This window comes from Balaenoptera musculus, chromosome 3 (genome assembly GCF_009873245.2).
Source record: "Balaenoptera musculus isolate JJ_BM4_2016_0621 chromosome 3, mBalMus1.pri.v3, whole genome shotgun sequence".
Taxonomy (NCBI): domain Eukaryota; kingdom Metazoa; phylum Chordata; class Mammalia; order Artiodactyla; family Balaenopteridae; genus Balaenoptera; species Balaenoptera musculus.
In genome coordinates, this window is record NC_045787.1 from 75,267,486 (window position 1) to 75,291,720 (window position 24,235).

General features: G+C 36.0%; 1 protein-coding gene across 9 annotated transcripts in view; it reads right to left on the reverse strand.

Annotated features, from left to right (window-relative positions):
* The window catches only part of MCTP1 (multiple C2 and transmembrane domain containing 1), a 558,214-nt gene that overhangs the window by 91,542 nt on the left and 442,437 nt on the right, over positions 1 to 24,235 (reverse strand). For 8 of the 9 annotated variants that reach the window (XM_036848826.1, XM_036848822.1, XM_036848821.1 and 5 more), the window contains one exon: positions 3,793 to 3,912. In XM_036848826.1, coding sequence (XP_036704721.1) covers positions 3,793 to 3,912 — 120 coding nt within the window. Of the gene's footprint in view, positions 1 to 3,792; positions 3,913 to 18,941; positions 19,103 to 24,235 lie in introns of those variants that run through there. The other variant, XR_005019457.1, reaches the window with a different exon arrangement.

The window sequence follows — 24,235 nt, forward strand, 5'->3', positions numbered from 1 at the left end:
GGAAAACTAAATGACATGATAAAAGAAAGTGCTTAACACAGTGCCCAGGGTGTAATGAGGACTCAAAAATTTTTAACTACAAAGTAAAGATCACTTCCTGGCATCTACTCTTACAAAATCTCAGTTTATTAGTAACTGTAATGTGGATAGTTGGTACAAGCCCAATGGGCAGTGCAGGGGTGATTTTCCCCTGGTTCTGGAGTGATGGCTTAAACCAAGAGAAGTATGACATTCATGCCACAGACATTTCTGAATGAAGTTTGTATTAAACAGTTTTCTCTGGAAAAGTCTAACAATTCTTATGCTATAAATTTTAATGTCATGGTCCAAGTAGAGATAGATTTAGATCTAGAATTGCTTATTTTTAACAAGTCTGACTGAGAAACAGCAGAGGTGAAATACCATTGCTAACCACACCTCTTTCTCATGTGCATCTCTAAGTCTACAGCATGAGACTCAGGAACGGCTGTTTCCTTATTCTGTCCTCAACGGGTTCAGCTCATGATATGCAGCAAAACTTACTTGGCAAGGATTACATCTCATTTTTTTCATTAAACTAGAACAGGCACCATGGTGGGGAAAAGGTAGGGGGGTTTCAGTTCCTGTGATCTTTATAAGTCTCCAAAAAGGAAATGGTCTCCTTAATAAACATAAACAGACAAAGAAATCCTTTCCTATTTTAGTATTAATCTCAACTATCCACCAATATTTTGAAGACAGAATTTTTACCCAACTATGTACTTTTTATCTTTTACAGTATTTTTTTCCTTTTCTCTTACACTTCTTATGTCATGGAAATATTATTTTCTTTTCTCTTTTGCTACACAAACCTGAAGTTTATTTTGATTTGTTTTTCTTTTATAATTTTCATCCTAATTGAATTTTCTCAGCTGAATAATGTACAGATGATTTTTTGTGTGCGACAGAATATCCACCGCCCTCCCCCCCCCCTGCTTTTCCTGAAACAAAAGTTTCCTGATTTGGAATCAGCCAATGGTGTGATTAATGCACTTCAGAGATTCCCTAAAGTTTTCACACATGCTGAAAAATTCTGCATTGTTTTGGGGATACCAATAAGGACTTAGGGCAAAGTACCATTCTTCCAGGGCTATCCACTACGCAGTAGATAAGTAGTCAGGCACAGCATAGCAACCCCTACAAACACTTTCGCTTAATTTACATATATGTGCTTGTGAATATGTGTGTGTGTGTGTGTGTGTGTGTGTGTGTGTGTGCAATCTGTAACCAGCAAAGTATAACCCAGGTTTCTTTTCAAAAGGAGCAACCAGTTCAAATGCACAGCTGGGTATGGCAGAAAACACATAATTAGACAAATTGGATTTAAGAGTTACGTAAGGTCTCAGCTGAGCCAGTGAATGAGAAGCTGAATGAAGCGTTGTGATTGCTGCTCTGGTGCCTGGAAAGAACAGAATATGTGGATATGTGCTGTTTTGGGCAAATAAAAGGCAATCACGGGGAGTTATGGAGTGTAAGTTGGCATTCCATGAAAGTTAGACTGTAGCATGTTTCACAGTGGCCTGTGTTGGGGAATAAAATAATCGTCCATGGCTAAAAGGGGGATTCAGTCAGAGATATGCCCACAAGGAAGGATTTGTAAGTACTATATCAGAGTTATATTTTGGGGGGAAAAGGGCAGTAGAAAAATTTACATAATATGTTAACTTTTCAATAGGCTTATAAAAATTCTCAGAGATCTTAAGTACAAGGGGATACATTATATATTATTACTTTCCCTCTAAAGTGGACCTTTCCAGCCAAGGCAGGTATATTCTGAAGAAAATAACAAGCAAAGTCTATAGTTTCAGAATTTTTTACTAAGAATACTCAAACCAATGACTAAATATTGAAGATAAGCCCCTCATAGGATTAAGAAGATGAAACTAAATTACCACTTTTTTGCAAACATTCTTATTTGCAGATTTGTCTCAAGGCAACTGAATGAAAAGTAGATTTCGTGTGATGAATTGGGAGATTGGGATTGACACATATACACTAATATGTATAAATAGATAACTAATAAGAACCTGCTGTATAAAAAATAAATAATAAAGTTAAATTAAAAAAAAAAAAAGTAGATTTTCTTCTCTCTCGACAACCTCCTGGAAATAATGGGACAAAAAAGGACTTGTCTCAGAGAGTCCTATCTTCTTAAAGAAAACATCCTGGATTAATTGACAAAAGTACCTATTAGTCCCCATGACACCAAGGCTTATGGCATTTGGGGCTTGTCTCTCAGCGTGCAAGTTAAATATATATCCATAAATCCTTGCCAATAATAACAACGTCTTGTCTGTTGATGCTGCCTAACGATTAAAATCTCTAATAGCGATCTCATGTTTGGTTTGATAAACTTTACAAAAAAATGTTTGAACACCTCTAATTTGCAAAACACGTGCTAGAGACGGTGGCAAGTACAAAGATGAACAGTTCCCTACCTCAAATTTATAATCTCATGAGAGAGACAGAAATATATCAAATAACATAGGGAAATAAACACGGTGTGTTGTTGGCAACCTTGCCTTGGTACTTGGTGGTTGTGCATCTGGATTTTTCTTTTATTTTGATGATAAAGAAAATTATTTTGAAGAAGTCTATTTTGCTTGTGTAACCATTTAAAGTATATTTTGCTTGAGTTATTTAAAAAGAAAATTCTTTTATGTCATAGGTATGTCTGTGCAATCATTATGATGCTATTATAACAAAGTATTATATAATACTGCTAAACTTATGATCAAATAACTCTGTTTCCTGCGTCATTATGGGCACAATAGTTGGCAAAAGTCCTGATTATCAATCAAACGGAGGCCCTTAACGGCAAAAAAAAAAATAAAAAAATAAAAAAATCAGTGTAATCTGATGTGGACAAATAGTTACCAAATAGATCCTTATGTTTGACAAACCCTTAAATTATTCTCAACAGCTGTCTACAGAATTATAAAATTGCAAATGTTCTATGTGGATAAGACATTCCCCTCCCATTTATTTACATATGGGAAAGTTTTTCAAGCTGTATGTTTGCTAGGGGTGTAGTGACTGAGATAGCCTAAGGGGAATGAAGACTGGTGGGAGAATAACAAACGTGATTATAATGTGGCTAACTTCTGCTTCTCAATCTAAAACTCTTTGAGAGAGAAAAGGTTGTCTCACACATTCTAAAAACTTTCAAAAATGCCGGAGAGGGCAAGTGAGTGCAATATAACTTTCCTTAGGTTAAGTGAAAGCTCTTGATCCATGAGCCAGCATCCTAATACACCCCTGACACAGAGAAGGGTATTTGTTGTTGTTCAGTGAATGAACACTGAATTAAGGTACCTTATGCACTTTTCTAGGACAACAACCATCAAGTCTTCCTTCCCTCCAATGACAGACCACAGAGAACTGTCTTAGATAAAATACATTCGTTTGGTCTGACCATAGATAATTTTGTGATATTATGTCTTAACTCAGGATTCATTAAGACATAAAAACAAGTAAGGGGCATAAAAGAAATAATCATTTGGAATAACCGATTTATACCTAAAAATCATAACTCATTCTTTGGTGTGCTCTCAATTTTAGTTCCTACCAAAATGAGTAATGCTAGAAATAGGTGAATACTTTCTATTGTGTTAGGACCAAAGAGTTGTTAGTTTTTGAACTGATAAAACTTTCCTCCAAACTTGAGTATTTACAGACAGAATTCTGGTTTGCAAAACCGAATTCAATGTTGATCTTGCTGGAGAAATTAGGAATAAGAACAAAAACACATGCAAATAAGAAGTAGAGACTTACTGTATCGCGTTGCCTGTTATCTTTCCCTGATATTATCAAGAAGTAGTTCCATGTCAATAGTAACAACAAAACCATTGGTATCATGTAGAGCTCAAAGTTCCAGACAACAAAGAGAAAGAGCTGGAGGAGGGAGAAGGAAGAAGAAAAAGATGAGTTAACTCTGAATTTCATTAAATGGCCTCTCTTATCCATACTGCACTTCAAAAAAGCACACAATTAAATGCTTCAGAACAGAAAGATTTGTCTTGAAAACAAAACTTGAGAACTTGTTAGGCATTTTTCTAAATGCACAACCGACCCCTGGAAAGTCACTAAGATTTTTACTTGGTTTAATTTCTATGAAGGAAAAACTGATATCACTACATTGTCAATGAGGCAATTTTAATTTTTCTCCTCCAGTGAAATTATTGTTAGGTCGGACAAAATAAAGTTTTAAAAAAGAAAGGCAGCAAAATGAGCTTCACTACATTGTCAGAAATAACTGGTCTATCTGCCTTGATGATAAAGGATGAATCACCATTTAATATCAGAAACTTTTTTTAACTCTCACTTGGATAATACAATGTAACAAGCATAATAGGCAGATGAAAATACCAAGTCTACACCAGAGAGCTCCCAAGATTTCACATTATGAATAATAGCACTGCTACCAACAAGTATAAAAAATTCAGCCTTGCCATAGAAATCAAACAGCTATTAAAAAATGGAGAAACTTTGTCAAAGGAAAATTTTAAATGTCTACCTTTATTATCTTTTAAAACTACCTACTTCTCTAAGTATGTAAATGAGTTTTAAAATTGTATGAGGAATGTAAGTTTAAGAACTCACCTAGGCTGGCAGAAGGAACTATTTTAAGAGCATCTGCATCATAAAATAACCAGCAATGGTTATAAAGTGTGACTCACCCCCATTCCCCACCAGACTCTTATAACCCTGCACAGATCATCTAAATTCTCTGGGTCTGTGGCCCCTGCTGCCAAATTAAGGTAATTTAAGTCAGATGGTAGTTAAAAGCCAGATTCCACCCTTGGTGCTAACTAGTCCTATAACCTCTGGCATGGTATATATCCTCCCTTTAGTTTCTTCTTCTGTAAAATGGGGATGATAAGAGTATCCACCTGAGAGGCTGTGACAATTAAATAGTTGAAATGTGTTAAGGATTTAACACACTGCTTGGTACGCAGTAAGTGCTCAAAAAAAGTATTGTGTAAATGATATCAATACCTTACAAAATTGAGAAAGTCAACTATTTATTAACTAAGGTCCTCAGGTAGTACATATTCTAATACTGAAAACTAGAAAGTCATCTGCCTGCTAAGCTTTAGCTGAACCAAAGTATAATTGGGAATTTGAGCCAGCTGGTTGGGGTCATGCAAACATCCTGCCTTTGACAGATCAGAAAGGTTAGGAGCAGTGCCCTAAGAACACTCACATCAGGCACAGCAGCATGGGCTGTTCGCAGCCTTCTTAACAAACCTCAGCCAAGCCCACAGCCTATTCAAATTGCAGAGAAAATGAACCTGTATGGAGTGGTAGAGGGACCCCTGGCCCACGGGCCAGAAGACTGGCTCTGGGCCTTAGAAAATCACTCTCCCTCAGTGTTTTCATTTCTCAACATAGGTCTGTAGATCTGATCCCCTCTAACATCCTTTCTCTAATATTTAAAATGACTTCATGATGTTACTGTACCATCAGGGATTTTTTTAATGTGATATTAAATTTTGAAGACTGTATATTTTACTGAATCCTTTGATATTCATAACCCACATGGACACCAAAAAGCATAAATAATGGTTTAGTAACCCAGGAAATGAATTTTGTACAGAATTACATGGTAACCATAGATTCAAGTTCCTGAATAAGAAAAATCTCAAATATGTTAATGCGTGGAACATGAGCCATATATTCTCTTTCACCAGAAAAGTATAAAGATTTCTAGAAAAGGAAAATATTTCTATTTAATTTTTGAAATATATACAATATATTTAAAGATGATACAAATTATAACTGATGGCTATGATTATTCTATTAAAGTATATTTTAAAAATATAATTTTTTATTCAGGAAGTGATTTAAGGCAAATTTGATAGACATCAACATATATAAAAGAGAAAATAATTTTTTGCTAGAATCCATATTAATTCTTTACATATTTATTTGTAAAATTTAGACAATCACTAAAATATAAGCTCTTTAAAGGAAGGGATTTTTTTTCTTTTGGCTCACTGTTCTATCCCCAGAGCATAGAATGGTGCTTGGGGCATAGTAGGTGCTCAATAAATATATATTTGCTGAATTAATGAATAAATGGATACTGGGTTCCCAAGTCATTTAACATAAGTCTACTTAATTATTTCCATTAGTAAAAGTCCTATAGAGCCACTATTTAAAACCAAGTGACATCTGGAAAATGTATTCAGAATTACAACCTGTGATAGCACTAATGAATTTCTCCCTGAGGCACATAAGGTCGAAGAAGTACCTTAGTACTTCTAGAAAAATTGTCTTTCCATTCTGGCTATGAAGTCATGAACTGTCTTTCCTCTTAGACCTTCCTATATAGTTGCCTTTTCCAAGTACATTCACTTGACTCAGTGTATTCTGGTCTCATGGATGGGACTCAGATTATTCCATTGCTAAATATCACCAATTGTAATGATTTTTAACCTATTGAGCAAATATATTCCTCCTTGTAATGGCCACTCATTGGTGTTAGAGTCCTGGTGTTACCCAGAGTGAATTTCTTGTTCCTTTATGTATTAGTGTTAGTTGTAAGCCAGGTATTGCACCAAATAAACTTTTCATATGATAATTCTGCAAGTTACCAAACCACCTATCATGTCTTTTTCTTCTCGAGGTTCAACATCCCTAGTTGCTTAAAGTACCAGTTACAAGGTATGGTTTCTGGACACTTCTCCATTGTGGACATCCTCTCACCACATCCAAATCAATATATCAATAGCTTTCTTAAAATATAGCACTCAGAAGTGACAGAACACTTCTTATGAATACATACGGTCTTAATATGCCCTAACAACATGAACACCAGGACACAGGATGGGAAAAGATATAGAAGAGAGAGACAAAGAAAGAAATTGCATTAGCTTTATGAATTCTCATAGTGGAAAAATAGTCTCCTTCCCCATTATGTGCTCTTTAAGAATCTAATATTTGGATAACTAAGTAAAGAGCCCTTGCTCTTGAAAATATCTTTAAAAAACAAACAAACAAGAGGGCTTTGAATAAACTATAAATACAAAAGCATTTTTTTCTCAAAATTTAATTGAAGATTTCAAAAGGCCAAAAAAAGAAACAGCATGATATATTCTTGCCTACTTTGTTGTAAATTAATTGACCATATGTGCAGGAGCCTATTTATGGGCTCTCTAATCTGTTCCATTGATCTAGGTGTCTGTTTTTATGCCAATACCATACTGTTTTGGTTACTATAGCTTTGTAGTTTAGTTTGAAATCAGGGAGCATGATGCCTCCAGCTTTGCTCTTCTTTCTCAAGATTGCTTTGGCTATTGGTGTCTTTTGTGGTTTCATACAAATTTTAGGATTGCTTATTGCTGTGAAAAATATTGTTGGAATTTTGATAGGGATTACATTGAATCTGTACATGGCTGTGGGTAATATGGACATTTTAATAATACTAATTCTTTCAATCTGTGAGCAAGGAATACGTTTCCATTTACTTTTGTCTTCAATTTCTTTCATCACTGTCGTGTAGTTTTTAGTGTATAGGTATTTCACTTTCTTGGTCATATTTATTTCTAGGTATTTTATTCTTTTTGATGTAGTTGTAAATGGAATTGTTTTCTTAATTTCTCTTTCTGATAGTTTGTTATTAGTGTATAGAAAAGCAACAGATTTTTGTATATTGATTTTGTATTCTGCAACTTTACCGAATACGTTTATTAATTCTAACAGGTTTTTTTTTGGTGGAGTTTTTAGTGTTTTCTCTGTATAATATCCATCATCTGCAAGTAGTGACAGTTTTACTTTCTCCTTTCCAATTTGGATGTCTTTTATTTTTTCTTGCTTAATTTCTCTGGCTATGACTTCCAGTACTATGTAAAATAAAAGTCGCAAAGTGGACATCCTTGTCTTGTTCCTGACCTTAGAGGAAAAGCTTTCAGCTTTTCACTATTGAGTATGATGTTAGCTGTGTACTTATCATATATGGCCCTGATTATGCTGAGGTATGTTGCATCTATACTCACTTTGTTGAGAGTTTTTTTAATCATAAATGGATGTTGAATTTTGTCAAATGCTTTTTCTGCATTTATTGAGATGATCATATGATTTTTATCCTTCATTTTATTAATGTTGTATATCCTGTTGATTGATTTGTGGATATTGAAGCATCCTTGCATCCCTGGAATAAATCCCACTTAATGATAGTATACGATCCTCTTAATGTATTGTTGAATTCAGTTTGCTAATATTTTGTTGAGAATTCTTTCATCTGTGTTCATCAGGGATACTGGCCTGTAATTTTCTCTTCTTGTGGAAAAGGGAAGTTTCTTCAATAAATGGTGTTGGGAAAACTGGACAGCCACATGCAAAAGAATAAAACTAGGCTGTCTTACACCATACACAAAAATTAACTCAAAATGGATTAAAGACTTGAATATAAGATCTATAACCACAAAACTCCTAGAAGAAAACATAGACAATAAGCTCCTTGACATAGATCTTGGCTATGATTTTTTGGATCTGACTCCCAAAATAAAGGCAATAAAAGCCAAAATAAACAAGTAGGACTACAACAAACTAAAAAGCTTATTTGCAGCAAAGGAAATCATTGACAAAATGAAAAGCCAATCTACTGAATGGGAGAAAATATTTGCAAATTATACATCTGATAAGGGGTTAATATCCAAAATATATAAAAACTCATACAATTCAATAGCCAAAAACCAAGCAAACTGATTTTAAAATGGGCAGAGGATCTGAAGGCACATTTTTTCCAAAGAAGATGGCCAACAGGCACATGAAAAGATGCTAATCATTTAATCATCAGGGAAATGCAAATCAAACCACACTGAGATATCACCTCACACCTGTTAGAATGGCTATTATCAAAAAGTCAAGAAATAGCAAGTGTTGGTGAGAATGTGGAAAAAAGGGATCCCTCGCGCACTCTTAGTGGGAATGCAGATTGGTACAGCCACTATGGAAAACGGTATGGAGGTTCCTCAAGAAATTAAAAACAGATCTACCATATGATCTAGCAATTCCACTTCTGGTAGTTTTCTGAAGAAAATGAGTACACTAATTCCAAAATATATGTACCCTCATGTTCATTGCAGCATTATTTACAATAGCCAAGATATGGGAACAACCTAAGTGTCCCTCAATGGATGAATGGATAAAGAAGTTATGATATATATACAGTGGAATACTATTCAGCCATAAAAAGAATGGAATCTTGCCATTTGCAATAAACAAGATGGACATAGAGGGCATTATGTTAAGTGAATTATGCTAAGTGAAATAAGTCAGAGAAAGACACCATATGATCTCACATATATGTGGCATCTAAAAATGAAACAAACAAATGAAACAAACAAATAATTAAAAAAACAGATTAGTGGTTGCCAGAGGTGAGGGAGGTGGGTGAAATGGGCTAAGGGGGTCAAAAGGTACAAACTTCCAATTATAAAATAACAAGTCATAGGAATATTGTGTACAGCATGATGACTATAGTCAATAATACTGTACTGCATATTTGAAAGTTGCTAAAGGAATAAATCTTAAAAGTCTTCATCATAAGAAAAAAAAATACTTGTAACTATGTATGGTGAGGGGTGGTAATTAGATTTATTGCAGGTGATCACTTCACAATGTATACAAATATTGAGTCATTATGTTGAACACCTGATACTAATATAGTGTTATATGTCAATTATACCTCAATTTAAAAAAAGAAAAAGAGCATGGACACAGATTAACAATAAAAGGTATTTATTAAACACCTATGTGCTATGCAATACTGGGTGTTCAAAATTAGGATAAGACATGGTCTCTGGACTCATATTGCTAAGAATCACTATGAAAAAAGCAATTATTCTCTATAGTACTAGTGATGATTCTAATACTTGTCAATAGCGATGATCCTCTAACAAAGAGCTCTCAGAGGAAGAAAGGGGCCTTTTAGCTTATTCTCTCCACACTGAAGCTTCTTTTCTCCCTGGAGCCCACTTGCATGAAGATGGGATCCTTTCCTTTTCCCTACAAAATACCAAAACACACCTGGATGGGTCTTCAGTGTTTCACCAGGGCAGCAGGAGAAAGAAGGAAGCTCAGAAAAACTCCAGGAAGGCTAAGACAATGCAGGATCTGTCCTTGGTCCTGACCACACTTTTCATAAGTTTGGGGTTTGAAAAAAAGAGACATAATGGGCTAAAATGGGACCAAAAAAGCAATTTAAAAAAAATATAAACCCAAAAATGCCTAGGATTTTTTGCGACCCATATATCCAGAAACCTTTTTGCCTGCATGGGACATGGAGAGAGCATCTGATGATTCTAGAATTTCTCCAGGTTAAACTAGGTAATAAGGACTCTGCACATTTGTACAGTGTTTAATTTCCTTTGACTTCATCACTATGACATCCTTTCCTTATTTTTCCTCTCTCTCTCTCTCTCTCTCTGTCACATTCTCCTTGCCTTTTCCCCCACTCCCCCCAACACTTTTAATAAGGAAACTTGGACTATCTATATTTTACTTTCATAAAATCCATGACCCCATTCCAACAAAACATCTAGCTCTACATTAGTTAGCCTTGCTCATTAGAAACTAAAATTATTCCAAGAATTTGGTGGTTTCCTTTTTGCAAATTACTAGATGGTTGTGATTTACTACTAAAACTCTGTATCAGAACATCTTCATGGGACATTAGAAGTACACACAACCTTCTTCATTAGAAAAAGGATATTGTGAGTTTTACACATTATCCTGGATGGTAGAAGCTCTTTGTCAATCTGACTTGGACTGTTAGCCACAACCATGGGATCCCTAAAAAAGCTGCTTCAGTGTAATGCACTAGGAGCATGGGAGTTTGAATCAGGCCCATGTTTTTATCCAAGCTTACTAGTCACTATCTATGTGATGTATTACTAGATTACTCTTAATTTTATAATCTGAAAGTTAAAACTATACTATTTACAGATTTGAGATGGAATTAGCCTAGTGTTTGGCACCTGTAAGATGCTCAATAAGCATTAGGTATTATTACAAGCAGGAATATATTGGCTCATACTATATGTAATTTTTTTGGCCCTTCTTGTAGCTCATCACTTTCCCTATTCCACTCTAGAATCCATAGGGTGGATTCAAGCATTAGAGCTACGTTTAAAAAGCTACATCAACTACAATAGGAAGAGCTGATAAAGCGAGTGCCATTTTCAGTATTTTTATATTTAGCTTATAGTGATTACATGCAGTAATGACCCCAATTTGTTCATATCTCCATGTATCCAGGCCTTTTGAAATACTCTCCCATGATGACACTGAGATTAGACATAGGACTTGTTTTGGCTGAGGGAAGAGTTGTAAAAATACTGAACAAAGAGGCTTAAAAAGCATTTGCTCATTGGGTTTTTCCCTCTGCACTCTTCAAACCCTGAGCCCATGTCAACAAGCACAGGCTAGTCTGCTGAATGATAAGAACATGTGATACAGTTGTCTCCATTGCCCAGTTGGAAGCCAGACAGCATCCAGAAGCAAAGTTGCCTAACTGGCCAGAAGCTGACCAAAGATGCATAAGTGAGCCCAGCTGAGAACAAAAGAAATACCCAGCTGAGCCTGATCCAACTTGTTCACCTACAGAATCATCACTAAATAAATGGTAGTTGCTTTGTGCTACTAATGGAGTGGTTTGTTATACAGCAAATGCTAACTGATACATATTTTCTCTCCAAGGAGACAGTATGGTAGAGTAAAATATGGTCTGGACCAGGAGCCTGAAGAAGTGCTTTTAGTTCCATTTCTGCTATCTGATCATCATAGGACCTTGGGAAGGTCAGTTATTCTCTTTTATTTTAGTCTATTATCTATAAAATGGAAATGGTAATACCTGTCTATTTCACAAGTAGGCTGTGGGAAACAAATTATGTAATATACGTGAAAATGCTTTATCAGAAAGTACTATACCAATGTAAGTAATGTCAATTTTATGCTTTTCATATTTAAAATTGTTTCTGAAAAATAACAGAGACTTTATAAAATAATACTCCAAGATAAGTCAATATGATAATTGTTCTTCGAGCAGTTATAAAAGATGGATGGTGTTCCTTAGAGGGATTTCTGTGTGGTCTGGGAGGAAGGGGTTTGCTGGAAGGAAGTCATAAGTACTGGGTTGGCCAAAGGTTCGTTCGGTTTTTTTTCCGTAAGATGGCTCTAGTAGCACTTAGTTGTCTTTAACTTCATTCAAAACAATTTTGTTAGATTGTATGTGACAGCTGTCATACCAGCGTGCACTTAAAAAAAAGCTTATCAAAACTGGTGAATTTTTGTGTAGCCATTTTATTATTGAAGATGGAAGAAAAAAAGCAACATTTTTGGCATATTATGCTTTATTTTTTCAAGAAAGGTAAAAAGGCAACTGAAACACAAAAAAAGATTTGTGCAGTGTATGGAGAAGGTGCTGTGACTGATCAAGCATGTCAAAAGTGGTCTGCAAAGTTTTGTGCTAGAGATTTCTCGCTGGACAGTGCTCCATGGTCGGGTAGACCAGTTGAAGTTGATAGCAATCAAATAGAGAAATTAATTGAGAACAATCAACGTTATACCACACGGGAGATAGCTGACATAATCAAAATATCCAGAGCATTGAAAATCATTTGCACCAGCTTGGTTATGTTCATCGCTTTGATGTTTGGGTTCCACATAAGTTAAGAGAAAAAAACCTTCCTGACCATATTTCTGCATGCGATTCACTACTGAAATGCAATGAAAACGTTCTGTTTTTAAAACAAATTGTGACGGGTAATGAAAAGTGGATACTGTACAATAATGTGGAATGGAAGAGATTGTGGGGGAAGTGAAATGAACCACCACCAATCACATCAAAGGCAGGTCTTCATCCAAAGAAGGTGATGTTGTGTACATGGTGGGATTGGAAGGGAGTCCTCTATTATGAGCTCCTTAAGGAAAACCAAACCATTAATTCCAACAAGTACTGCATCCAATTAGACCAACTGAAAGCAGCACTTGACGAAAAGCATCCAGAATAAGTCAACAGAAAACACATAATCTTCCATCAGGATAACGCAAGACCGTGTGTTTCTTTGATGACCAGGCAAAAACTGTTACAGCTTGGCTGGGAAGTTCTGATTCACCGCTGTATTCACCAGACATTGCATCTTTGGATTTCCATTTATTTCAGTCTTTACAAAATTCTCTTAATGGAAAAATTGCAATTCCCTGGAAGACTGTAAAAGGCACCTGGAACAGTTCTTTGCTCAAAAAGATAAAAAGTTTTGGGAAGACGGAATTACGAAGTTGCCTGAAAAATGGCAGAAGGCAGTGGAACAAAAGGGTGAATACGTTGTTCAATAAAGTTCTTGGTGAAAATGAAAAATGTGTCTTTTATTTTTACTTAAAAACTGAAGGCACTTTTTGGCCAACCCAATATTAAACTTATGAGGGGTTGCAGTGAAATGTTTTACTAATAATCAGAGCAAGAAAAATCCAGATCTTTAGAGAAACTCATTATTGCTAGTAAATGACATTAGCATACATTGTAGATTTTGTGAAGTCTGGAGTTGAAAAAATTAGGTTTTTAAATGTTAACAGTTTTTAACATTCTCATACCCCTAGATATAAAAGTAACTTGTTCTGAACTACCAGCTTTAAGAATGTCAATTCCTGTCCATACATGTTTTTCACTTTTAAATCCAAATACCTTCTATCTAAATCAGTGTTATCTTGCATATGATTTTATCATTAACATCACAAAACACAATCCTTCAGTATCCCTTTGTGCCAGGCTTTAAAACCAACCTGCATTTTTTTTTTAACATCTTTATTGGAGTATAATTGCTTTACAATGGTGTGTTAGTTTCTGCTGTATCACAAAGTGAATCAGCTATGCATATACATATATCCCCATTTCCCTTCCCTCTTGCGTCTCCCTCCTACCCTCCCTATCCCACCCCTCTAGGTGGTCACAAAGCACTGAGCTGATATCCCTGTGCTATGCGGCTGCTTCCCACTAGCTATCTACTTTACATTTGGTAGTGTATATATGTCCATGCCACTCTCTCACTTCGTCCCAGCTTTCCCTTCCCCCTCCCCGTGTCCTCAAGTCATCCTCTATGTCTGCGTCTTATTCCTGTCCTGCCCCTAGGTTCTTCAGAACCTTTTTTTTTTTTTTTTTTTTTTTTAGATTCCATATATATGTGTTAGCATACGGTATTTGTTTTTCTCTTTCTGACTTACTTCACTCTGTATGACAGACTCTAGGTCCATCCACCTCACTACAAATAACTCAGTTTCATTTCTTTTTATGGCTGAGTAATATTCCATTGTATATATGTGTCACATCTTCTTTATCCATTCATCTGTCCATGGACACTTAGGTTGCTTCCATGTCCTGGCTATTGTAATAGAGCTGCAATGAACATTGTGGTACATGACTCTTTTTGAATTATGGTTTTCTCAGGGTGTATGCCCAGTAGTGGGATTGCTGGGTCATATGGTAGTTCTATTTTTAGTTTTTTAAGTAACCTCCATACAGTTCTCCATAGTGGCTGTATCAATTTACATTCCCACCAACAGTGCAAGAGGGTTGCCTTTTCTCCACACCCTCTCCAGCACTTATTGTTTGTAGATATTTTGATGATGGCCATTCTGACTGGTGTGAGGTGATACCTTATTGTAGTTTTGATTTGCATTTCTCTAATGATTAGTGATGTTGCGCATCCTTCCATGTTTTTGTTGGCAATCTGTATATCTTCTTTGGAGAAATGTCTATTTAGGTCTTCTGCCCATTTTTGGATTGAGTTGTTTTTTTTTTTGATATTGAGCTGCTGAGCTGCCTGTACATTTTGGAGATTAATCCTTGTCAGTTGCTTCATTTGCAAATATTTCTCCCATTCTGAGGGCTGTCTTTTCGTCCTTGTTTATGTTTCCTTTGCTGTGCAAAAGGCGTTGAAGTTTCATAAGGTCCCATTTGTTTATTTTTGTTTTTATTTCCATTTCTCTAGGAGGTGGGTCAAAAGGATCTTGCTGTGATATATGTCATAGAGTGTTCTGCCTATGTTTTCCTCTAAGAGTTTTATAGTGTCTGGCCTTACATTTAGGTCTTTAATCCATTTTGAGTTTATTTTTGTGTATGGTGTTCGGGAGTGTTCTAATTTCATTCTTTTACATGTAGCTGTCCAGTTTTTCCAGCACCACTTATTGAAGAGGCTGTCTTTTCTCCATTGTGTGTTCTTGCCTCCTTTATCAAAGATAAGGTGACCATATGTGCGTGGGTTTATCTCTGGGCTTTCTATCCTGTTTCATTGATTTATATTTCTATTTTTGTGCCAGTACCATACTGTCTTGATTACTGTAGCTTTGTAGTATAGTCTGAAGTCCAGGAGCCTGATTCCTCCAGCTCCATTTTTCTTTCTCAAGATTGCTTTGGCTATCTGGGGTCTTTTGTGTTTCCATATAAATTGTGAAATTTTTTGTTCTAGTTCTGTGAAAAGTGCGATTGGTAATTTGATAGGGATTGCATTGAATCTGTAGATTGCTTTGGGTAGTATAGTCATTTTCATAATGTTGATTCTTCCAATCCAGGAACATGGTATATCTCTCCATCTGTTTGTATCGTCTTTAATTTCTTTCATCAGTGTCTTATAGTTTTCTGCATACAGGTCTTTTGTCTCCCTAGGTAGGTTTATTCCTAGGTATTTTATTCTTTTTGTTGCAGTGGTAAATGGGAGTGTTTCCTTAATTTCTCTTTCAGATTTTTCATCATTAGTGTATAGGAATGAAAGAGATTTCTGGGCATTAATTTTGTATCCTGCTACTTTACCAAATTCATTGATTAGCTCTAGTAGTTTTCTGGTAGCATCTTTAGGATTCTCTATGTATAGTATCATGTCATCTGCAAACAGTGACAGCTTTACTTCTTCTTTTCCGATTTGGATTCCTTTTATTTCTTTTCCTTCTCTGATTGTTGTGACTAAAACTTCCAAAACTATGTTGAATAACAGTGGTGAGAGTGGGCAACCTTGTGTTGGTCCTGATCTTAGTGGAAATGGTTTCAGTTTTTTACCATTGAGAATGATGTTGGCTGTGGGTTTGTCATAAATGGCCTTTATTGTGTTGAGGTAAGTTCCCTCTATGCCTACTTTCTGGAGGGTTTTTATCATAAATGGGTGTTGAATTTTGTCAAAAGAAGAGCAACCTACATTTTAATCGTAAGTATTCAGAATGGTTATTTTGAAAATCTATAATTTACTGAAAGGTAAATGACATAATTTTTCCTAATAAGTATCTTATATCACATTGCATAAAATGAACTTTAGGGGGAAAGTCCTGCAAGGAAGGCTGGGAAGGCTGAGACTATCTTCATTTTATGAATGAGGAAACTGAGGCTCAGAAGGTTAAACTTGTCTAAGGACATCCTCTACTGAGTGGCAAAGTCAGCTAACTCCCAATCCAGTGTGCTTTTCCCACAATGCTCCACTGTCTCTAAGGTAAAGGATTTTATAGTGAATGTTGATGCTCTGAAGGTCTCAATTATTTAGGGACTGATTATTCAATTTGTAGATTTTTTTCTATCTCTACTTCTTCTCCTTCCTCTTGCCCTGGGATAACCACTAAATGGAATACCACTTTTTAGGTGCTCTGGTAAAGGTTTGGCATGTCAAAGAGGTAAAACACTAATGGTCAAAATGAGGTTTGTAGAGACAATTTCATTCTTCCTTTTCCTCACTCTCTTGCATGGCTCTGAATAATCAAAGTTAGCTATTCACAAGGTTTCTATGAAATGGGGTTTTCTTCTGTCCAAAATGTTTAGAAGAGGTTAGCAAGGTGGCTGTAAAGGCAAAGACTGGAAAATAATTGAGCCAATTACATTTTACAAGCAAAAGAAGCCTTACTTTTTCACATGAAGATTAAACAAACAAAAAGACCTTTTCTACTCAGAAGCTAATGAAGGTGGGCTTGGGCTCTTCACTTCCATTTAAACACGGCAAATTATATAAAGTAGAGTGAATGATTCAAAATATTAAGATTTTATAGCAATACCATTTCTTAGGAGGTGCAAGATGTACCTGAATTTTCTTTCTTTGAGCCTGGGGTTTTAAGAGTCCCAGGCAGGGACTGGGCCATCCAGATCATCCCATCAATTGATGCTCTCATTGAAGTGCAGTGAAAGATGCCTGCATTCAATGATCATTCAGTGTGACACATGACAGTATCCCTGGGGGAGCGCACTTCAGAAAAATCATTTAAGTTGGAATATTGAAATATCCTATTCTTTTGCAAACTACAGTATATTTTAAAAAAGAAATCTCATCCAAAATGATTAACACTTCCTACTGTTCAGGAAAAAAGCCTGCCCTTTCAGACTAACAGCTGTGAATCATTAGCTCTCCAGTGATGAGATGTGTTTGATGAGTATTTTTCTTTCTAATTAAGAGATGAGATTCTCTATTTGACTGTCTCTTCAGAAAGAAGTGAAGAAAAAATTCTCTGCCTACATGGAAAGGCCATCTCCTACAAAACAATTAATTATTTCACGGCTCTTTTAGAAAATCCCTTTCCTCCCTAATTTCAATTCATTTTTTTTTCTTAAACTTAACACATTCACGGCCTTCACAGTATTAACCCATTTTTCACCGAAACTTCACCCTCTGTTTACCTGTTTGTTTCATCATTCAAAAATGTCTATATCAGATGAAATAAAATGAGGAAATATAACAAAAGTAAGTACATGCTTATGCTAACAGCATTTGATGTGAGAATATTCACTGATGTGAGAGAGGCCTCAAATTAGAAAGATAATAAATACATAGTGTTTGCCTTTTGAGGAATTAAGCAATGCTTAAAAAAAACACAACTTTTAAGGGGCTTAGCAACATATAAAAACTGGTTATGGTAATTAATCCCTAAAAGGAAACTATTTTACCTCTACCATTAAGACTGGCCCTAGGGCTTCCCTTGTGGTGCAGTGGTTGAGAATCTGCCTGCCAATGCAGGGGACGCGGGTTCAAGCCCTGGTCTGGGAAGATCCCACATGCCGCGGAGCAACTAGGCCCGTGAGCCACAATTACTGAGCCTGCGCGTCTGGAGCCTGTGCTCCACAACAAGAGAGGCCGCGATAGTGAGAGGCCCGCGCACTGCGATGGAAGTGGCCCCCGCTTGCCGCAATTAGAGAAAGCCCTCGCACAGAAACGAAGACCCAACACAGCCATAAATAAATAAATTAAAAAAAAAAGACTGGCCCTAAAGAAGAAAGCTAGTGGAACCTAAAATATATGTCTTTTCTTTTTTTGAAAAAGCCATCATCCAGGTTAAAAAATACCTGAATTAAAAACATGATTGGAGAGAACAGTAAGAAGCAAATGAAAGCACTGTTTGCAAATCAGTCCCATCAACTGCCTCCTTAGATCTTTTTTGGCACAAGGAAAGAAAGAAGGGGAGTAAGGGAAAAGGGTCAACTTTCAAACATCTGGGTGCTGTGCTGCCACTTCCCTCCCCGAGGGTGCATCTGGAAACATGTGGGGATGTTTTTAGTTATCACAATGACTCAAGTGGGAAAGGGGTGATACCAGCATTTATTGGGTGGAGCATGGGTGTGAAACACCCTGAAATATGCGGAACAGTTCCACCCAGTGAAAAATCTCCCTGTCCCACATGCTAACAGTACTCCTCTCTGAGAAACATTGTCAATTCTCACATAGACACTAGGATATTCCACAACTAACTTAGAAAAGAAGAAACAGTAGGTACATACATATACAAATGTGCACAGAAGGCTGGATATATTTCCTAGATGATGGCATGAGAGTAGCAGAGAAAAAAATTGCACTCACTCATATGTATTTGCACTAGATTCTTTCTCCCCATTAACACTCAATATTTCTTAAATATATGTCTAAAGAAGAGCTGGAGGTGAACCCATTCTGCCCACTTACTCTCCCTTGGTTTAAGTTAGGCTCCATGCATCATCAGGGACTTCAGAACTTCATCTTCTGGGAAGGGGGTGGTTTTGCCTTGATTTAAATAGCCAGATGGTGTCACCACCTGTTCTAAGGTCTTTATTTCTGGTTGATTCCACTAGAGCTTTTGGTACCACCTACGTGAACAGGAGAGAGAAGATAGGCAATGTGAACCTGATTAATTCCCAGCCTAACAATAGTCTTTTTAAGGTGGTTTTAAAGTATGACACGTTACTCTCTTGAAGAGAGGCTTTGATTTGTTTGGACAATTTTCTAAAATAAACAGTGGTAAGGAATTGGTCACAACCTTAGACCTGCTGGATTGCTCCACCTTGTTTAGCTGTTTCCTATGGTCTTGCTGAAATGACCCAGAGAACTTTATCATGCTTATATGCATGCATATATACAGTGGCTTTTCTCCCTCTTTCAATCAGAATGAGAACTGAGATGATTCCCTCTATTGCTTTCTTTTTGAGTAGTTACAACCAAATACCAGACTGAAGAGACTTGTGCTGTGTGTGTGTGTGTTTTATGTGTTTAGAGCAAAAAAGTCAAAGTGTACTCTCTACCAAATGATCACTTATATTGATTAGGCAAAATGCAAAATATGTTAAGAGAAACATCTATCTCTGTTGTTCTGGTGACAGAATGAGGTATATGGTTAGGAGTAGAAAAAAAATGATAAATTGGTTGATTTATTGGCAAAGCTTTGAACTGAATGCATATACTATAACTTAGTTCATATATTTACTGAAGGTGTTAAAAAAATCATTGTTTGTTCAGATTTACGTAGACCACTTATAAATACACACCAGGAAGTTCTGATTCTTTACTTTGTGAAACCGTACACAGGGTTTTTGAAATTGCTACCTGAACCTTAAAGTCTACCATCTTAGAACATCCAGGCCTTTTTGAAAAGCATAGCTTGACTTCATCTATTAAAGAAGCAAGCATGACAACTAGATAGGACTCATTTGAAGCTGTCTTACAAATGACTCACAGAAATACCTACTGAAGAATCTCCACAACAAAATGGACCAAAACAACCTCAAAGATGGCGCTATCAACTAATCATAGCATAATGCACCCTACTCTCCTTGATGGAGATATTATATCAATAGAACCTTCAAGCCAGAAGGCTTGGGAAATTATTTATTTATTTAGATTTTTTTTTCATTTTCAGCTTACAAGTTGTACCACTATTTGGTGTCATTTTTATCAAAGTCAGAGATGAAAGGCTCTGGCTTTGCTTTGAGAACACTGACAACTCCAAAATGTAAAGCCCAGAGTGTGTCCAACTACAGCATCACATCAACCACACATGAATAACTGATAAGCAATCCCTGCAATGTTGTGAGTTTCTTGTTAGTAAAAGTTTGGATGTAGAATGAAAGTGACAAATGCTTATAGATGCCCAGAGAATGCTGATTCTCTGAGGCCCCTTTCATTAGAAATTAGTACTTTACCTAGTAGTTTGTAATGCCTACCATGGAACCAAGCACAGTTATGTTTTTAATTTTAATAGTTTCATCATTCACAGAAGTTCTGCTTATTCAAAAAAGGCTGCACACAAAGTCCTTCTTGCAGGTTACAGATCAACACATATTTATTGTTTTAAGTGACCAAATACCAACAATTACGAGGAATTGGTGAACTGGTATTATTTGGTCCATGAGGAGGTTGCTGGTCCGAAGTAACAATTGCTCTTAAAAAATACTTAAGGACTACATCAAAAAACATGTAAGAGTGAATAAGGTTGTTAAGCTCACTGCAGCTTGTCTTTTCCCAGAATCCCATTTCTCCAAAATCCAGCTGGTTTTGGAGGGACCCATGACTATCTTACTAGTCTAGGTAAAGAACATTTCATGCTTGAATTATTTTCTAAGTTAAAAAAAAAAAGGCATTTTAATGTTGGTTCTCAATTTGTTTCTGTTTTGCTTTTGTTTATTCTCCAGTGTCAATGAAAAAGGCATATTTCTCCATGATATTCAAGTCATTATAGAATGTTCTGATATCCCTTCCTGTTTTTTAAGTTTTTAAACTATTATTTAATAAAACTGTTGGATTAACTGTGATATTTTATTTAGGGATATTGTCACACAAGTGTGCCATTTTTATGTATTTTCTAGGGCTTTGGAAGTTCTGTAAATGTTTGTTAAAGCTTATTAAAGATAGTTATCTTTTAAATTTTTAAAGAAATTAATCTATTATCATTACTTTTTAAGATTTGTTTTTGATGTGGACCATTTTTAAAGTCTTTATTGAATTTGTTACAATATTGCTTATGCTTTATGTTTTGTTTTTTTGGTCACGAGACATGTGGGATCTTAGCTCCCTGACCAGGGATCGAACCCGCACCCCCTGCATTGCAAAGTGAAGTCTTAACCACTGGACTGCCAGGGATTCCCTATCATTACTATTTATGAAGTAGGTTCTCGATCAACTTCCCTCTTTGTGTGTGTAAATGCTGTATCTAGAAACACAAATCTGATACCAATGTTTGCTGATGTACAAAATATAAAATTTTCCCTAAGCTTGAAATCTGGCTTTAAAGCTATCTCCATCATGAACAGGTACAATATTTAGGGCAACAGCTGGCACTTCAGTTGCTCATGGGGGGGAAATTCCCTCTGTTCCATATTACATGCCAGAAAATAGGATACCCAGCTATCTAACAAGCCAAACACGTGTTAGTGAAGTCTGCGATCCAAGTTACTCTAAGAATTAATCCTGTGGTCTCTATACTCCTCCTTCTATCTCACTGAACAGAAACAGATCAATAATCATCGAGTAGCTGGTATGCAGAGGGCTGTACTCTGCCAAGTTTGGGGATGTTTGGTACCATATTCTGATTCATTTCCACTCAAATTATCTCCCCCAGACTTATCCAACTTACGTGATTATCTTTCCTGGGCTACTGATTTCTGATCTTTCTTTTTAATCCCTCCTGACATAACCTAGCTGTTACTGCAGGTTATTTTTTATCCAGATTTAATATCTTCATTTCAATCTTAAGATCACAGAGCCAAAGTCAGAAAGTGCATTTTTAAATTTTCAGCCTCATAAATAGATTTAAGACCTAATAATATCATATATTTCAGTGATCTTACCAGTTTCTGAAACTTCATCTCCCATTCTGTCTTATAATTTTCTAATTTTCTCCTTCACTGGTCTCATTCTCCCCAATCCCTCTGTTCTGGAAAAACTTCAAGAGTTATGTTTAGCAGCTCTAGCTATGTCTGAACATTTCTCTTTGCAATTCAAATAATCATCTCAGGCTGATTTTAACAGCCTCCTTTACTCCATTCCATCTTTTACCCTTGCTGTGTAATGTTTACTGATGAATGTCTTTCTTAACAGATCTAAGTGGTCTAGTTACCGCACGGGAAGCCTAGAGGTTTGAACACTAAGTATACATTTCTCTTGGCTATTTTCCACACCTCTAAACATTCTCTTCAATGCAACAGGGCTTGTGTTTCAATGGTAACAGAAGTTATCAGAGAACACTAGTTTAGACAGCAAGCAAGCCGCACTCCAACTGTTCAAACAGCCTGACTTTTACAGTAAAAGGAAAGGCCCTGGGCCAAGACCACTGAGATGAGCAGGTATTTTTAGTTCACTTGTAGGCCAGCTCTAATGTAATTCTGAAATGTTGTCTTCAAACCAAACTCAACTTTTTCAGGGCTGTCCAAATCTGTTTTCTTTTATAGCAAGTACAAATTCTTGGAGCAAGGGAAGCATGCGTATCATTTGCAATGCTGCTGCATGTCTATGGTGTTGATGCCCGATGGCTCAAATTAGTCCACAAAACAGATGAGCGCATTGTAATTAGCTCTTGTCAAACTGTTAGAAATACAAAAACCATTTCCACTGTAATAGAAATTATGAAAAAGAAAAATCTCTCCTATCATTTTCAGCCAAAATAGTTCCTGAAATGTCTGGTAGTTTAGGATTCCAGAGTTCTAAAAGAAGGCCATTTCGTTTTCAGAAAAGCTTTCATTTCATTGACACGGAGATGCTGAGATGCTGTTGTTGTATTTGATGAGATTTTAAACCTCATTTCTAAAAACGACCTGTCGTAAGTGGACACATTTTGTTGAGCCACAAAGCACTGATGTATGATTCTCAACAAACACATACTTCTTGTATTTTTTAAATTAAGATTTTTTGAACTTTTTCTATCAGTGTGTTATCATGTTTTCCTGAATAACTAAATGTTATATTTTGTCTAAACAAAAGAGGACATTAAGGGGGCATAACAATGGGTTCAGATGGGATAACTTTGATGTTAAACTCTCATGTGATGGTCATCAGTTTCTTGTTGACAATTTACTAGAATATTCATTGTTAGGACAGTAACACAAAAGATTATTTTGCTCAGTCTTTAAGTTATTCGCAAACTTCAGTTAGGTTCTGGAGCTCTCTGGAATTTAATGTCCTCTCAAAGAAAAATACGAGCTATTAACAAGATATTTCAAAAAGGAAATTTAAATACTAACCAAAAGGTGGTGTAGTTTGAGATCGGGTCAGATAAAACAAAACAAAACAAAACAAAAAAGAACTATCCCCTTCTACTTGCCTTCAGAACTTTCTCAAAGATATCTTCAGGTAAACTTGTGGGAATGAACAGGATGGTATAAATTAATCTGTCTTTAAAAGTAACGAAATTACCACATACAAAAGTTGATACAAAATTAATCACAGAGCTAAAACTATAAAACGTCTAGAAGAAAACATAGGAGAAAAGAGTTGTGGCCGTGGGCTAGGCAAAGAACTCATACATACAATGCTAAAAACATGACCTAAATGTGTATTTAAAAATTAGACTTCATTAAAGTTAAAAACTTTTGTGCTTCAAAAGACATCATTAAGAAAATGAGAAGACAACTCACATACTGGGAGAAAAAATGGCAATCATTAAGCTGATAAAGGACTTGTATCCAGAGTATATGAAGAACATTTAAAATTAAATCTAAAAAAAAGTGATTAAAAAGTGGACAAAGGATTTGAATAGACATTTTACCAGTGAAAACACATGAATGTCTAATAAGCCCATGAAGAGAGGCTCAACATCATTAGTCACTAGAGAAATGTAAATTAAACCACAATGAGATGCTGCTTCACATCTGCTAGATTGGTTATAATCAAGGCAGAAAGTACTAAATTGTGAAGGTATAGAGAAACTGGAACTCTCATACATTGCTGGTGAGAATGTACAATGGTACAATCACTTTGGAAAATGGTTTGGTAGTTTCTTAAAAAGGTAAACA